Source organism: Aptenodytes patagonicus, chromosome 11 (genome assembly GCF_965638725.1).
Source record: "Aptenodytes patagonicus chromosome 11, bAptPat1.pri.cur, whole genome shotgun sequence".
Classification (NCBI taxonomy): domain Eukaryota; kingdom Metazoa; phylum Chordata; class Aves; order Sphenisciformes; family Spheniscidae; genus Aptenodytes; species Aptenodytes patagonicus.
The window spans coordinates 17846357-17864727 of NC_134959.1; the positions used below are offsets into that span (position 1 = coordinate 17846357).

General features: G+C 40.3%; 1 protein-coding gene across 2 annotated transcripts in view; it reads right to left on the minus strand.

The window, feature by feature from the left end:
- Positions 1-13084: 13084 nt before the first annotated feature.
- The window catches only part of TOX3 (TOX high mobility group box family member 3), a 78538-nt gene continuing 73251 nt past the window's right edge, over positions 13085-18371 (minus strand). For both annotated transcript variants that reach the window (XM_076349293.1, XM_076349292.1), the window contains exons 6-7: positions 17691-17771; positions 13085-14926 (exon numbers count right to left, since the gene is read on the minus strand). In XM_076349293.1, the coding sequence (XP_076205408.1) occupies positions 14207-14926; positions 17691-17771 (801 nt within the window). In that variant the 3' untranslated portion in view covers positions 13085-14206. The remainder of the gene's footprint in view (positions 14927-17690; positions 17772-18371) is intronic.

Sequence of the window (18371 nt, forward strand, 5' to 3'; positions counted from 1 at the left end):
CCATGGGACATGGTCTTTACCGCTCTGTGCCATGTTTGCCCAGACAATAAAGCATGTCATCAACCTACATTAAAAATAACAATGGTTTTGGCTGCTTTCTGGCATTGACTGTATGATTGTCAAAATAACTAACAACAGAAAAGATAAATCTCTTTTACTCTAGTAATTGCTAAATTGTGTGACGGAAGTCCTTTAGTCTTGCAAATGTAATGACAATGGGAAATGATACAAATTCTAACCCATTTAATTACAATCTTTAAATTGTAATCTTGTTTTTCTCCTTGCAGACCTTATTCACAGTCACTTGCAGCAAATCAATCAGTAGCACTTTAAACTGGGCTTCTTAATATTCATATTCTTAATTATCTATTTAATGTGCATAGTGAAAGTTCATTATTTCTCTTCACTCCAAATATTTTTAAATGCAAACTGAAGTTTTACAGGCTTGTGACCAAAATATGCACTATTTTCTTACACTGAATAGTGAAGGTCAGTCAAGTCACCCGATCAGCGGTGATCAAACGGCAGCCACGGTCTTACAGGCAGGAGCCTCCATCTGTTCCCATCGAAACTGAGAGTTACTTGGCCAGTTTGGCAGAGCAGGGTTAGGTCAAAGCTGAGTACTCAACTTCAGTAATATTTGAAAAATAAAATAAGAAAAAACTCCTAATTTACCTACAGTTTTGTAAAAAAGAAAATTAGCAGTCACTGCTCAGTGCTCAACAATTAGGCTTAAGGCTTGGAAGAGACTAACTCAGCTCAATATAGTAAATTTTCCTATATTCTTAGCCTCCCATTTTCACAGATTTTGCGTATGGAGTTTGTTAACGAAACTCAGCTTTGCCTTCCCCATTCTGAAACTTCCCAAAGCCGGAGTAACCTTTGCAGTGGTTTTAAAGTTAGTCCTTTAAACATAAGACCTAAAAATAGGCATAGCAAAGGTTTACCCAGCCCATTCTCCAGTGTCCAAAACCAGCTGCTCTGGGACGAGGGTAAGCACAAGACACACACAACATGGTATTTTCCCAGATTGCCTTCCAGTCTCCAACAAATTTTATCCAGGGGGCTTCCCGAACCAGAAATGGTGTCTTTGTGTTGAACAAACCTTAATGGATTTTCCTGGATAAGTTTGACCTGTCCATCCTTTGAACCCACATAAACTTTTAGCATCCCGTCAGGAGGAGTCCCACAGTTTGATTACTGCAAGAGCAATGGGATCGCTGATACAGGTGCTTTACAGGCAAGGAGTGCAGGATTTAACCTTTTTCATGAATATGTCAGAGCAGGTCTTTAACTGAGAGTACCGTCGCTCTGTGGCAGTTTTGTTCTTTCTTTTTTTTAAGCAGAAGTTAACTTTTTTATTTAGTTGAACAGGCTTGAAGTAAACTCTACCGACTTTCATTTTCAAACTACAATAGCCAATAATCACTTATAATCCAGGTGCCGGGGAGGTGTGCAAGAACCTTTTTAAATGTAAAATAACATGATTCTGTGACAAATAGAAAGGAAATCATTTTCAATCTAAAAGCAGTTGGAAAATTCATGATGTGTACTCATTAAAAGTGCCTTCAAGATATCAAGACAGGCTTTCTCTATAAACGCAAGATGAATAAAAATGGTAAGTAGCAGCTCTGATGTACAAAACACTTCAATGAAAACAGTTGGTTTTGGTTTATGCTGCTGGGTTGGTTTTTTTAAAGCAAACCTGTATTGCTTTCAAGAGCTGTATATGGACCGAAAGTGAGAAGAGGAGTAGGGAAGAGAATCTAATCCCACCGCGATGTGAAGACAAAAAAAATAGCCAGATTGATTTGGTTTTGTGACCAAATACTGGGACAGTGGAGACAGCATCTGTTTTTGTAATGACTAGCTGCTTAATCGCCTAGGTGTGGAAGGTGAGACACCGCACTCACAAATGTGTGAATCAAGCCGTACTTCAAGGGGAAACAATATCAACTCTTTCACCACCAACTGCATCCCCAGTTTTTCCCCAAGCTCAGTATCGCTCACAATCATTCATGCAGGGCTGCAAAGCTAAACAGGGCTGCACTGGGCTCTGAGTCAAAACGGCCTTCACCTCACTTACAGCAGGCATTTAAGCACAGGTCTGAGTTATAATAATTCTTTTACTTAATAAAAGTATTGAAGCTGCTCTGTCAAGATTTGGTCCAGTAGCACCAAAGCCATTGCGAGCTTTACAATTGATTTCAAGAGGTGATGGCTAAAACCCCACTGGCACTAAACTAAAACCATAGGATGGAAATGCTATATATGATACTGTAATGGGTTAATGAATCTTTATTCAAGTGCCGTTTAATTCACAGAGGAATCATCTATCTCCTCTGCTCCAAGGACTCAGTTTCTTTTAGTACCTGACCAGCAAATCTCAGCCACAGCAATATTTGCCCTGAGCTGCAGACAATCAGCTGACAACCCTGTGCTTTTCCACATAGGAAACCCCGGAGGATGTTTTAAAGAAACAGGCACAGTTATCAGCATTTAAACATCCCAGACTTTAATTAATCACCAAGAATAATAGCGACCTGGTTCAGCTTTTTGTGGTCACCTATTCAATCTGCTGCTTCAGTTTTAACAAAAAACTCCTTAACAAACTTTTCTTCTCGCTTCACTTTCATAGAATGAAATCCTTAACAGAACCAAAAACTAAAATAAAAGTAAAGCACAAATCCTTTGGGAATTCTCATTGTTTCCATTTCCAAGGCCTGGAGAAAGATGAGATGGATTATGAGTAGTTACAGGCTTTTTTACTGTTCTTAAATCTTAATTATGTTTCCTGCTCAGGAACATACTTCATAAGGAGCTTAACTTTAAGCATGTGCTTAAGAGTCATTGAATCCGAGAGGAACAAGGTAGAGTCAGGACGCTGGCAACCAGAAATAGTCTCCTAGCAGGCCACAGATACCATTAGTTTATCTCCAGGATCAAAGGGCGACAGAGGCCATTGGTGCCTGTGGGAGACTTAGACTGGTTTGATTTGATCGGGGCTTTCATTAGTGTTTATAATTTTTCTGTAATTAAAATCTCTGAAATTTAAGCAGATTTTTACATGTAAACACATGCTGAATCACTATCACCTGAGTATCAATAGGCTTGAACACATGCTTTTGCACTGTACAGTAAGGGCTGAAATACAATTAGGCCAGCCCGCAGGGGTTAGTGCCCCATACTCAATCCCAATCCCAACGTCCGTCACAAAGCCAGCCGAATGTGCCTTTAGTAACGCTCTTCTCACCGACCAAACTGCACCAACAGGGCGGATGGCAGTGGAACTGTTTTCCTTTTGTAGGCATTTCCAAACAATTACACCGAGTCCCACCTTTCTCCTCATTGCCTTGTTACCAATTATTTTTCAGTAGCGTACAGCGGCCACTGGGCAGATCAGTGCCGCATTACAGTATCTACCATCCCAAGAACAAACTATCCTTGACCCCAAGACGTTGCAATTTAAACAGCTAATGTTTTGCAACAGAAAAACATCAAACAATCAAAAGTGCAGGATTACAGGCTGGAAATCATCTCTCTCCTGTCCCTCCTTCTCCTCCCCAGGCTTTTAATCTTACAAGGGACACGTAACATGTTCTGCATGTGCATTAAGCTAGTCCTTTCCAGTAAATTCGCATTGGCTGTAGCTCTGGATCCTCTAGTGAAGGTGTTTTAAGGCGCAAAAAATCACCGACTATCACTTGTTTCTTTCTGCCTATCTATTGACGCTGCTGCATGGTTCACAGCTTGCGCACTTTCTGGTGTTTTGCAAACAGCCTCCGCTGGGGCTGCCGGCAGTGCCTGTGGCTGAGCCAGCACGGCGGCCACAGCAGGGTCCATCCTCGCCAGCAGTTCCCTGGAGGCCACCAGCACCCTCGAGCACCAGCACAGCAGACGTAGTTTTCCAATTCAGGCAAGTTTTTCTTTCCTGCAACGCCCTGCTCAGGCAGCACCTACAGGAGCACCTTAAATCAGCAGGACAGAGAGCTTGAAATGACCTCCCAGGTAAAGTGCTCAGAAGAGACCTGCAAAGCGGGTGCATCTCTAAGCGCTTTCCTATTTCCCCGTGCCTGTTACACCCAGCAGGCAAAATGCCCTTAACCCACAGCAGGGCCAGCACGAGCCCAAGCGCCCCGTTTTGCAGGGAAGGTTCCCTCACATCTCAGGGACTTCTGTGATGGTCCTGAAAGTCACTTTACCATCGACGTTGCTTGGCTGGGACCCGCCAGCTGTTGAGAACAGGATTCAAAGACTAATGATATGGCCTCAAGTCTGCATAAAAATGAGAGTACTGACCCAGTGGTAACAAACAGAAAGTAACATTTGCCCTCAAGAACATAGCTTGGATAGTGCCTACATCTGCACTGCGCCCTGCAGGGACTCTGCAAGTCTGTCATGTTATTTCCAGTTGCATTTTAGGAGCAACAAATACAATTCTGGAGGAATTTTTACTGCACATAAAAGCTCAAGCAGTCCATAATTTTGAGAGAAAAAAAAATAATTTTTTGATACTTTCAAAGAACCTGAAAGCTATTTTATTTCTTCTTTGTACGGTTTCTTGACTTACTCAACTTTTATTTGCTTGCGTTCTCTGTCGAGACAGTACCACATGAAATGCTTCTGGTTTGCTGAACCAGATGATGCTGATACAGAGTGCTCATGTACCCTTGCGTTTCCTTGGCTCTCAGATGTTGGCTGGAGATCTGTGTAATTAAAATCATGCTTCCCCATACAAATGCTTATTTGGAGTCTCTGCTCCGAGTAGGGCAGCAACTGCTCCCTGTTAGGGTTTCTTAAGGGCGCAAATTATCCCAGAATACATAGTATATGTAGTCTATCCCAAGATATATAGATGAGAAAATACGTAGTCATTTCCTTTTCCTAAGATTACTTCCATTTCATGCCTTTACCAGCAGAGGGGAGGGCTTGTGCAGTCCCCACCCTCCCACCTGGCAGCACCTGAAATTACTCCACATGAGAGCCATGGCCCTGCCACGGACGGGCTCGCACAAGAATTGTGTAACTCTCCAAAGAGGTGACCTTCCTCTGCCGCTCAGGTTCGTGTTATCTCAGTCCATCTGTTTGTTTGGTCCTCTTGTGCTCCTGGCCCCCTTGGAATGGCCCTGGAGAACTGTGAGTTACTACCCGAGATAAAAAAGATAAGGCCAACAGTCTTGCCAACCGGGACGGAAAGGACTTGAAATCCACCTTTACTACATTTGTATGTTAGCCAAAACTCATGTTCAGTTAGGACTACTACAAGTATTTTGCATTTTTTACAAATAAGGCACCTCATACTGTTAACAGCTATTACCAAGTATAATTACACGGTAGTTCTATAAAATAAAATGTAATATAATACTTACACTTTCCAGTTACACAATAGTAATTGTGAATAATTATACAAAATCTCGGGCTTTTTTATGGCTATTTCTAACACTGAGTTTGTGTACACTATATAAACACCATCTGTAGAGAATGTAAGACAACTTCTGTTTGAGCACAGATATATAAAACTATATCATCAACTTTTCAGTGAGCACCCAGTTAAACAGCTATTGTCTGTATCTTCCTCTAAACTACATTAATTCAGCAACTTACCCGTTTGGATTCACACTCCCGCTTCATTGCATCCAAGCTTACATACCTCCAGTACTTTCTGTTTATTGCAAGAACATTTATGCATATGCCCTGAATCCCTGACTTCACCTCCATCCAGTGCTCCCTGGGCTCCGTCCGGCGCGTGTACCACCGCGTCCTGCCCCAGCCCCTCCATGCGCGGGTATGATTATGCACCAGCGGTTGACACAGAGCAGTGGTTTCCAAATTCTTGCCATGAAAAGCTTTTGAGGTGTTTCAGTAGAAGGCTGCTAGTTGTGAATACCAAAGCAGGGGCTTTCCCCTCTGCAGAGGCCCCTTCTTAAGTATAAAGTACAAACAAAGAAAATGAAAAGCAATAAAAAAAGAGAGATCTGGGCTTTGAATGCTTCTTAGGGTCAAGCACTAAACCCTCTTTTGACAGCTACACAACCCACACTTGTTCTCCTCAAGAGAATTTGACCTCAAGTAAGGAATTGAACAAAGTGCGTATTTTGTCTACAGTGGACACATACATTGTTCTAAAGCAACAAACAAACTTCAGATAAAATATACAGATAACGATAGGGAAAAAAACCCACAGTCCCAGAAATGAAACTCCACTATAATTTATGCAAATTTAAAAAAAGAACAAAGTATTTCTGATTTCATTGACTTTGTGTTGTATGGCAGAAGGTTAATCAAACTAAAGTGTTACATTTCTCCTCTGTTATTGATTAACCAAAGTCAAATAACATTATCATTTTGCTTAATGCATTCAAATCACAAATATTTTCCCAGATGCTCTGCACAGTCACTTTGCAGATTTCAGTGGAAGTTGTTTACATGCTGAAGCATTGAGCCTGGATAGAAACACTTTGCTGTGATAGCAACACATACCCGACAGTTTTCATTTTCTCAATTCAGGAGGAAAATTGCTGTTCCTCCCTCTCCTTCAAATTCTCTTTCTGCAAGAATTATTCCTACATCATTTGAAAAAATTACAAGCACGCTCATAATGGCTGCATTTTTGTGCCCATCTTCAGCTAAGCCCTGGCCCAAAGTCCCCTGAAGTCACTGGGATTATTTCTACTGCCTTCACGACCTCTTATTTAGCCCTGAGTACGCTGCAAAGTTGGTTTTAATTTTTAATAGGTCCAGTGCTCAGTGGAGTTGCTTATGTGGAGAATTTGGCCTAATGGCTTAGAAGTGATGTCCTGCCCGCTGAAGTGACTGCAGTTACACCACCGATCGCGACAGGGCCAAGAAGACGCAGTGGTCCACGACTGGCTGACCTTCCTCCCTTTGAAATTATCAGTTATATCTCGCGTTGACTTTTAACACTAAAATGACGTGAAATGAGGTGAGAACGGAGCCCGCGCTGACAGACTCGCACCCACTGCCTGCCGTGTCCATCAGCTGTGCTGCGGGCACCGGGCCCGGCACAGGTTCCCAACGGGGATCTGCCTGTTGTGCAGCTGAACTGGCAGAGATGCAGAATCATGTATCAATTAATTTTTGCTGATCAGCAGCTTTACAAATGGAAAGAAATAATCAGAACAAACTCCGCCTTGGGTTTAAAGCCAAGTACAGCTTCAGCAGACGTCAACAGAAGTGAATGTGAGAATACTACATTTTTATTACTATTTTTGTTCAAAGATGTTTAATTCGTCCAAGTCTGCTAGCAAGCTCCGGCCGTTTTCTGAAGTGAAGGATAAGGATTTCATTTGCATTGGGATAAAAAAAAAAAAAGGAAGAAAAAAAGAAAGGCTGCTCATTTCTTATAGAAACACAAGTATCTCTAAATTGACACTTGGAATTACGTGTATTCCACCAGGAGCTCAAGATCTGCCATAATATGCTATCTGCTCTAAATGACCCAAACACTTCTAGATCTATCAGCCACAATATTATAAGGGAGAAAGTCTGTTTATACAAGGATGATAATTATCACGAGCTTCGTCTATATTCTGCCAGTGCCACAGTATGCTAAGCAGTAACCAAATCCTTCGGCAGCTCATGCTGCAAAACACCTAGAATATTACCCAAAAAGTCCCCAAATGCATGCCTCATTTTTACAGTTATTGTAGACATTTTCCACATAAAATGAAGTGCACGCATCTGGACATCTCTTTATTTAAGCAAATAGGTATCATGTATGTAGACTATTTATTCATTTCATGGTGATCATCAGGAATAGGAGGGACAAGAAGGGGGTCTGGAAGAGGAGGAGCTCTTCAGGAGGAACTCTTCAGGAGGAGCTTTCCATAGCTGGTGAGCAGGTAGGAGCAGGGTGCAAGAGCTGGCACGGGGCAAGTAAGCCCTGGCTGCTACTGTGATTAGCAGAGCAGAGAGGAACGCAGCAAGGGACAATAGGGAAAGTGAGAAGAAGCTGGGAGGAACAGGGAATATGATTTGGTTGATACCACAGTGCAGCTCCACAGCTGTCTGGCCCTGTATCGCTGAAGTCAATAGCAAAATGCACACTACCCCGTGCTAAGGGCACACACGGAAGGGCGCTTTTGTGTAGGGCTGGAGCACGTACACGGATTACTCGCTGCTACCAATTTATACTTACATATACACACATACATACATACATACATCGGTGCAGCAGTGAGAATCCCCTGACCACCAGCTGATACGGCAGAATTTTCAAAAGTAACCTACGATCTTCAGCACTTCCAAAATTAGGAACAGGAAAGAAATTAAGCAATGGTACAGCTACTTGTTTTTTAAATATCCGTGCTGTATGGTCAATTCGCATGATTCGTGGAACACCAAAACCAATTCCAAAATTAAGCACCTATAACCACCAGTGAGAAAAGTGTAACACATGGGATTTATTGTTTATGTACTTCATGCTAATGCAATGTATATGTTTGTTACCAGTACACTATGGGATATAGCATTAAAAAAACCCCAGCCTGCAGTAACTATACCCTTTAGGTTTCACAAATATTGCCAGTAGGTATAATGGTGCTTTGTTTGCTTGCATTTACTCTCTGTTTGGTAAATACAAATATTTGGTCAAGGCATCTGCTCAGTCAAGAGCAGTGACTGCTGATCCAGGTACAGGTTTTCAGACCTACGCACAGTAGAAACCCATCTAAATGACTGAGTATACAAATCACCAGTCAGGTGGTTAATTCTTTACACATTTATGACGATGCACAGTCACTGAACCAGCACAAAGGTTAGATACCTGTACTAGAAAATCAGACCTGTGACTTGTTTAGAATAGAATTTAATAAAAGAAAATGCAGAAAATGTAGGTTAGGTTATGTTACTTTTAGGTTCTGATCATTCTTATTATTGCTACTTGGAATTGTTTGGAAAACAAATACAACATTTTGCAATTAGATCTATGAAAGCACTTGAACAACTGTATAACGGAGCATACGAGTAGTCACTTTAATGAAATTACTACTTACACACATGAATTATCCACTTAAAATAAGTGATTTGCTGGATCAAAGCCTTTCTGTTTCAATTAGAGCAGCAGAGTTAAAGTAATGTAACAACTCTGGTTTGTAGACAATAACAGACCAAAGGTGGCTGTATCAATAAAGATATTCCCAGAGGGGAAAGAGAATAAATGATACCTGTAGGAAGTGCCCATATAACTACACCACATCAAGTATAATTATCCGTTCAACTTTTTTTACCTAGAAGATGAAAATAAATTTCATTTCAAACCTTGTAAGAAAACTCTGCACTACTTTGGTTCGTGCAGGGGCTGAAGATGTTAATGCTCCAAGAACTTGGACGAAAAACACTATTTAAAATACCACTTCTACTTTTTAACTGAGGTAAACAGAGTACGTTATAAATCTCCAGCGTAGCCTATTGAAGTGTCAGAACAGCTCATTCAAAGCAATACATTCTCTTCTGAAAGATTTTAGTATTATAATCGAAAATTCTCTCCCTCGGATGCACCTGAGAAGCATTAACTTCTTGGTGACTTTAAGAACCAAATCCTTTAATACAAACCTAGCTTTTCCCACAGGCACTTGAAAACATTTAGCATTTTTTCAGTTGAATGCAATTTTCATAATAAAGTAGCTCACTCGGCTACCTGACACCACAGACAAAGACACCAAGTGAGCAGCTCCTGCCAACTCAGGCAGAGCATGATCGCAACCCCCAGTTACATACGTAAGTAGGCTTTTAAACATCCAATCGCTGTAACAATTCAAGTAATTTATGTACTATATGTTATTGTTATATATTTTATTCATTATTTGTATTTTATTCCGTAACATCCAGATGCAACTCTTGCATACCCGATGTCTTTCAGTCAACCTTAACGGAGGCTACAACAGATCCTAAATTTCTGTAACATTTAAATTCTACCTCTATGACCAGTTTTAGGATACCAAAGCAGCCCTTTGCTACTCTAAACCCAATTTAGATGCCTAATTTTAATTTCTGTGTTTTGGGGGCTGGTAATCAGAATTTGCTTAATATCATACCCCTTCTGCTACAAAGTAGATTCCTCCACATAAACGCACGCCCCTTTCTGAACGGCACCAGCTCATCGCTACTGACGCTGCTCCCTACTTTTAGTCAACTGGTCATTTAAATTTCACTGGCAAACCTCTCAGAAAAGTATGGGAACGAGGTATATTTTGTTCTGTGCCAAAATACTCAGTCCAGTCTATCAAATCCAAAATGTTCATATTTAACTGCGTCTCCGGCAGTTTCAAGGGTATCATTTTACAACTACAGTATATTTCGTTAAGTCAAGCCCTACAGTGATCCCGTTTTACTTCCATCCACTTAGCCTATTAATGCAGGCTAATACTGCACGTTCTTGTGGCAGCAAAACCTAAAGTGTACCAGGAGACTACAGTGATAGATTACATGTACATGCTGTGTCATATCCAATTAACTCAAATTGACTGTGTACTGCATTATGCTGTTAGTGCATGGAAGATCAATAAATATGGAGAAAATCCAACGAGGCGCTCTCCATTCCCATCCAATTCTAGTAGGTCTGAGACAGATCATGCTCCTATGATGTGTATGCTGCTGCTGAAGAGGGCAGGTGGTGCATAGACACCATTCAAACTTGGCCTATTCAATCTAAACTCCTCTAACTCGCCATTCATGCATAGCAAAACACCATCTGGTCCTATTTTGCCTCCAGCAATCACAGCTGACCAAAAACGATAATAACAGCTGTTGCAAAACAAAAGCCAAACAAAGGGGGGAGGGAAAGGTTAGAATGAAGTCCGGTGCTGCAAAACAGTCCATGAAGTGAGAAATGGAAAAGGAGCCATTCAAATAGCCAATCCCCATTGAAAAGAGTCAGTGCAAGACTTCTGGTTAAACTCGAGATATTTAATCCATCTGTCCTGCAAACCACAATGGTCAGGTGATAATATAAAATTGAGATTATGTTGCATAGAGGTATTTAAAGCCTTTGTTCTCCAAGTTAGAAACTAATGACCCTGTGTCAGCTAAAAATTAAACCCCCTTATGTTCTTTCATCATGTGTCAACCTGGGTTAATGTGAAAGTAGAATGTGGTTAAGCGGGGTGATAAAGCATCTGAAACCTCAGGAAAAGAAGGGAGCAGTTAAGTGCTTGTAAATGATATGAAGGAAAACATTCTTTAAACCGTGCATGACACTGAAATCATATGGGTACTGCATTTTTCCCGTATAAATTGCATATTAAGTGGTTTAAATTAACAGTTTTATTTATGACCTATGATAGCAAAGTTATTCACTTAGACTTGGGGAATATGAACAACAACTCGCACAGTTTGAAACACAAGATGTTCTGCAATATGCTATTGTGGGTAACGTAAAATATAATTTTGTAGCAAGCAGGGGGATGCTTCAGTTTTTCAAGATTCAAATTTTGATATTTAAAAGCTACAGTCCTGCTTGATGATTAATTTTTTTTAGCTGCAGTAATTAAAACTATTTTTCCTTGAATTGACCATCAGTAGTTCAGCAGCTCTTAATCAAATGTGATAAAACCCAGGATTTATGAAATCATTTAATGAGTGTAATAACACCTGCTTCTCGCTGCAAATAGTTGAAAACAGACTTCAGTTGTAATTAACTCTTATCACTAGTGACATTTTTCCAACGATACTTCATAGGTCTTCAAAATGACAATTATAGAACTAATACGCAATTACTGTCACATGCAGTTTAGCAATTATTTCTGAAGACATTTGTCTAAAGGTTTCAAAATGACTATAAAATGGTTCCCTTTGTTATGTAACATTGGTTAAAACCGACACACACAAAAAACTCTCCCAAGCAGCCTCTGCCACGCCATTTCTAATGCAGGCAGGCTTCCTCGCGCTTGGAATAAACATCCGCCGTCCCAGACATTATTAGGTATCATACGAAGGCTATTATGAGCATGGGTAGCTGTCAACTAACACCTATTATGAAAAGCTTCAATTTAAACATGATTTTTTCTGCTCCAAGAAATCCATAAATTTATAATTAGAATCTCTTGCTGTTCAATATTTGTACATAATAAACAGAGTACCTGAGGATGATGAAATATTGAAAGCTGAATTCATTATTAATAAACTCACACGGCATAGTACCTCTTCCCTCAAGTCTGGCTGCAACTTTTGGGGGATCTATATTCCATTATTTTTCGGTTGTGGCCTGTGCGTGGTAGCCATGGACACCGCCTCAAACAGGATTAGGATTCTGCTCAGGTTTGACGCTTGCTGGTTTTAATTTTCATTTTATCATAAGCAGTTTAAGATTGTTGCCAGTGGTAATTTGCAATTTTTATCAAGACCTCTTCATTATAGCTTCTGACAGGACAGATGCTGTAATTAATCATGCAAGACAACTGGGGATAGTGGTCAGACTGCACTCGCAGTACAGCTATTGCAGGCAAAGAAGGGAAAGAAGAAAAGAAAGGATTTCTCCTCTCTGTCAAGAGTAAAAATGTATAAACAGCACTAATATCCTGCCAACACATTGGATGTGAATGTTTCCAAATCCCTCACGTGAAATACCCGCCCCCTCCACCCCTCCTCTACCACGTCCTACTTTTATGATAAAATACCAGTCGGACAACTCGGGATCAGTCAGTTAGGGGCTTACCGATGGGAAGCCCACGGCAGTAGCTGCGTTTACATCTGAAACTCAAAGATGGAAAGAAAACCACAATTTGTGCTTATTTGCATCTCTGAACACTACTGCCGAGAGACAGGTTCGCTGTCCTGTTCCTGCGGAGAAATGTAACACAGGGTACCACGAACGCTTTGTAACCCTACCGCCTGCTTTCTCTCTCTGAAGTAAGGCGTAGAAACCTCAGAGAAGTTGTACGCGACTCTTCAGCAACGCGTCTTTATGGATAGAAGAGCTGAGCGCACACTTGGTTCCGATCGGAACCTATTTACCCAGTATGTTTGATAAAATAAAAATTCAAGAAGTTAAATTTTCCAAAAAAGTGTTTTCATAAGGAAACATTTCTGGTTTTGTATCAAAGACTTATGCCCATCGGTTTTACTGAAATGTGTTTATTCTATAGCAAGATAAAAGCATTTATTTTAGATAAGCAAAATACAAACAACTTAATCGCTGCTATCGTAACTCATAAAAAAGTATAAAACAGCATAAAAACACAATAAGCAATGTAGCAATTAATAATTCATGTTACCAGTGTTTACATTAAAGCCTCATTTATGAAAACTTTACAACACATGATATGAAAACTTACAACTTTTAAAGAAAATATTTACATTGATTATTCGATTGTGGAGTTTCATTTAAATATTCTACTGGTTTTACAGCGTATTAAAAACTCTTGCATCTTTCATCTTAGCTTTCTGTAACAACAGTTTTATTTAAGTGCATTTCCCTTTTAAAAATACAGTGTATTAAATCTGAAACTCATCACTTCGACACAGAATATAATATTCACATTTGTTCTGTAATTGGAATTAACGTAAGAGGGTAAATGTCAATATATATTTTCTTACAAACTATGGTAGCTTTATTTGGAGAAATGAAGTGAAAGGTTGGGTCAAACATTTAAGTTCAGTTACTTGCATTTGTTTTTCTGAAGACATTTAGGAGAGAAAAAAATTAAGAGCTTTGGCAAAGATCTGTGATTTACTCTATTTTTTCATGACAAAAAATGCCATCAACTAACTCATGTCATACAAGTATGATTGTATGAAATCCAATCATCATTTTACAGGTAGTTACAACTGTGCTTTAAGGGCTTCATGAGTTCATACTGCCTTGAAGTGCATTATTCACTTTTAGAGAAAGAAGGGTTATACAATATAACTCTGAGAGGCCATTTTGCAGTCATAAGGTCCAGGTATTTATTAGGCCATTTGATTCACATATTGTAGGTAAAGCTTAAATAAATTAAAAAGGCATCACATGAAAAAGAGCACAGCTTTTTTTTTTTTTTTTTAAACAAAATGATTTATAGTCAGCTAAAAGATGATACACAGCTACATTGTAGTTCTTTATTGCCTATCTAATAGACACTTTAGAGGATCGTTTGATCTGTTATGCATCCCTGCATAACTACCATCAACAATTTACAGTTTTCAGCCAAATATGGTTTACCCCTACCCCCTCCATCAATACAAAGCCATGTTGCAAGATCATTTATCTTCAGAAAATACTGACCTGTGATAATACTTGAGTCTGTGTCTGAGATTGTATTTGTGACTGGTGCTGCTGAGGTGCTGGCTGAGGGCTCCCAATGGCGGGGATGGGAGAAGTGATCTGAGAGGCTACCGGAGAATGCTGCTGAGGAGAAGGCTGTGACTGGTGTTGCATATGCTGCATTTGCTGAAGCTGTATGTGCTGCAGTTGCTGTTGCATTTGCTGTTGATTAATTTGCTGCTGAAGATGCTGCTGCTGCAAATGTTGTTGCATGTGGTGCTGAAAATGCTGTTGTTGCATTTGTTGTTGTATTTGCTGATGCATTTGATGCTGATGTAGTTGCTGCTGTTGCATCTGCTGCATCTGTTGCTGCTGGAGCTGTTGTAGCTGGTGCTGCTGGCTTTGCATTGAGGGACTTACTTGAGATGAAGATGGCGTTGCCACCATATTTGTTCCCATAGAGCTTATCAAGGGAGCTGCAATGTTTGTCGGCATGTTTGGTGCAATGGTAACAGAAGCTACAATCTGATTCATCGGCAGTCTCATGGTTAAAGGTTTTGGAGCAATTGCTCTGGGAAGGGACTGTTGAAGAGTTTGAGGAGATGCCGATACTGTGGCGTGTTGAGAAAGAGAAGTATTCAGAATAAGGGAGGAAGACAAATTTGTGGATGCCAACGTTTGCTGAACAGAACGAATTGTCTGGGCCTCAGCAGATTCTGCAGCAGCCTGTGTTTGGAAAAGAAATTCATTGTATTTTTAACAGAAAAAACATTGTTACTGTTTACATGGAAATAAAAGTCACAGCTACTCAGGGAGACTTTTTCATCTTTTGTTTTCTATCAGAAAAGATCGATCAGAACCTGAAAAAGATCACTGATCCACCAATCCGTTACAGCACCTCTTCAGCTGTCTCTGTGTACGGTACCTCCAGTTCTTACTTGGACAAAAAACTAACTCGTGCCCTTGTTCAACACCAGAAAGTCACAGATGTCACGTACATTGTGTGGCTGAAAGAGCTAAAAAGGACCTAACACTTTCTATATTTACATGTTTTAAAAAAAACCCTGTTCTTTGGGAGACAAATCTGAGCAGAAGCAGATCCCCCCGCACCAGTTATCATGGCGTAGGAGTAGCGTACAAACAATGAAACTTCTCAAACTACTTTTTTAATTTGCTTGTTGCAGTTCTTCGCATCTAAGGCATCGAGCCCCAGGTATCTACAACAGACAGAAGTCCAAGGGAACATTGTCGAGGCACCCAGCTGAGTACTCTGGAAGCAGTACAGCTGCCTCAGCGGGGTGTCCTGCTTAGGGAACCCTGCCTACTTCCAGTGTCCTGCAGGTTTCTGATGAGACACACCTGTGGGAAAACTACAGTCCAAAGAGGCCTATTGCAATAAATGAGGTGTTCTGGTGCCTTTGAAGGCATGAGTTTTATTAGGTATATTTAAATATATTGTGTGTATTTAAATTAGATATATTTAAGCACCAAAGGTAGGATTCGTCTCTCAGTTTTACACGTCTGCATTGTACACGGCATGTGGAACAGTTGCCTAGAATCCCTATACAACAACAATGGAGAGAAAAAGTCTCTACCAGCACAATTAACTGACATGTTTTAGACATTTACTTTAGAATGTGTCAAATTATGCTGAAGAAGTGTCTATTCCATCCCTACTCTCAGCAACAACCTCAGATAAAAAAGCTACAGAAAGGATGTCTGAAGTTAAGGGAGATGAATTCTGGACTTAAGAGTGTAATTTCCACTCACAGTCTTCCCACAAGTTACTCGGCAGACCAGGTCCCATGGATTTGGGGAGAAAATATGATTTCTAGTGTTTTTGAAAAGGGAACTCAGGAATGACAAAATAAATTCCCTCAAAGATATTTACAATTCCAGCTGCCATTGAACTTAGCATTGCGATACTAAAGGCTTTGAGAATATTATCTAAGTCCTAGAGACAACAGACAAACGCAGCTTCTCAACACAAGAAGACATCTTCCAGCTTTCAAGAACTCATGTGTCTAATTTCTGCTGTTGTATTTCTAAGCATTAATTAAAATACACAACTTTCTGTGTGATTTACTAATGCTCCACAGTTGTACATTCAAATAAGTATTCTCAGGAGTTAGATATCATCACTTTCTTCTGTTGCTTTCTTGTGATCAAAGATATTTTTGTAATTGATCTTTATGAAATACTATTAGAGAAATACCCACCTTGATTATTTTTTTACCCATATTTTAGACGGCCATAAGCATATTTCCATTATGGTATTCAGATGCAACAGATCTACAACCAGTGTAGTGCTGCCAGTTAAAAAGGTAAATTCTCAAATAAGACAGCAGAGCTTTGTTTTCTTCACAAGTTTTATTGTAACTCAGGATCTGCTAAAATACTCCATGTGGCTGACTACCAGCTAGTCCATTTGTAAGGCCAGCAGGTCGAGGGAGGTGATTCTGCCCCTCTGCTCTGCTCTGGTGAGACCCCCACCTGGAGTGCTGCGTCCAGCTCTGGAGCCCTCAGCACAAGACAGACATGGACCTGTTGGAGCGGGTCCAGAAGAGGGCCACAAAAATGATCAGGGGGATGGAACACCTCTGCTATGAAGAAAGGCTGACAGAGTTGGGGTTGTTCAGCTTGGAGAGGAGAAGGCTTCGGGAAGACCTTATTGCAGCCTATCAGTACTTAAAGGGGGCTTATAAAAAAGATGGGGGCAGACTTTTTAGCAGGGCCTGTTGCGACAGGACAAGGGGGAATGGTTTTAAACTAAAGGGGGGTAGACTTAGACTAGCTATAAGGAAGAAATGTTTTACGCTGAGGGTGGTGAAGCACTGGCCCAGGTTGCCCCGAGAGGTGGTGGATGCCCCATCCCTGGAAACATTCGAGGTCAGGTTGGATGGGGCTCTGAGCAGCCTGATTTAGTTGAAGATGTCCCTGCCCACGGCAGGGGGGTTGGACTAGATGACCTTTAGAGGTCCCTTCCAACCCAAACTATTCTATGATTCTATGACTCTCCGAAATCAGAGCCACCATGCATTTTTTTTCCTCTCACCTGCAAGAAATACTTAAGCTTTGCCATACAATAACTGCTCTCCGGCTCCAGGCAAAACAAGTCTGTCTTTTGAGAAGTAGCACTTGAGGAAAAACAAAACTCTGCGAATAGCTTACAAATGCTAATGTCAAAAGGTCAGTATATTTTTCATGACTGAATTTTACTTTTGTAGTGAAGTGCATTATTTTGCCTCCGTAGATAAAGGAAGATGTACGAAGTTATTGTTTGGTAATCATTACTGTGCCATTAGAGAGATGAATTTTTTTTGCAGAGACTAAGCAGGGTTCAAGCAGCAGCACAACATTTTGTAGAGCTGTATTACAGAAATCCTAGGATTCTACTGTTATTTTGCGTAACACCACACTCCCACACCCCTATTTAAACACCATTGCTAAAAGCTAACTTGCATGACATTGAAGGCATTATTAGGCTTACCTTAGAAACAAGGCTTGCTCTATAGGCAGCAAGTGCCTTTAGGTATTCTTTTTTGGCAGCTTCAGTTTTTCTTTTATATACCTATTCAAAGAGACCACAGTTTCACCAACTTCAATTATTAAGACGTTTTTGCCAGAACGCTCTCAAAATCACTTGCAAAGAAACAAAAACCATGGACCAAAAAACCTGAAAACACTCTACTGTTAGACGTGCTTTTTCTTCCCTGAAAGTTCTAAATATTCTTGCAGGTGGTTATAGACTTTCAGGTCTACTCGCTGGACTCGCACCACAATTTATGTTGATTTATTGTGAATAAAAAAAGCTGCTAGAGCCGCCAACTGTTTGACAAGATTACCTATGCGCACTTTACCTCCCCAGGAAATGGTATTTTAATGACTCTAAGTAACAGGGATATTAGAACACTGAGTATTTCAGATGCTAAAAAGTATCTGCAGTAGTATAAAATAGCAAAAAATGCGTATGGGATTTTTTTTTTTAAAACAAATATTCGAACTACATATAAAAAAAGTCTTTATGCCTTTAGAAAAGGTAGTTCATAGAGATTGGACAATTCACTTTCCCCAAAGCCAGTATGAGAGAATCCCATTGAGTTAAACAAGAACAGTTGGGCAAAAATGAATTAATCTGTATTTTTAATCATCAGTAAATTTAAAGTTCACC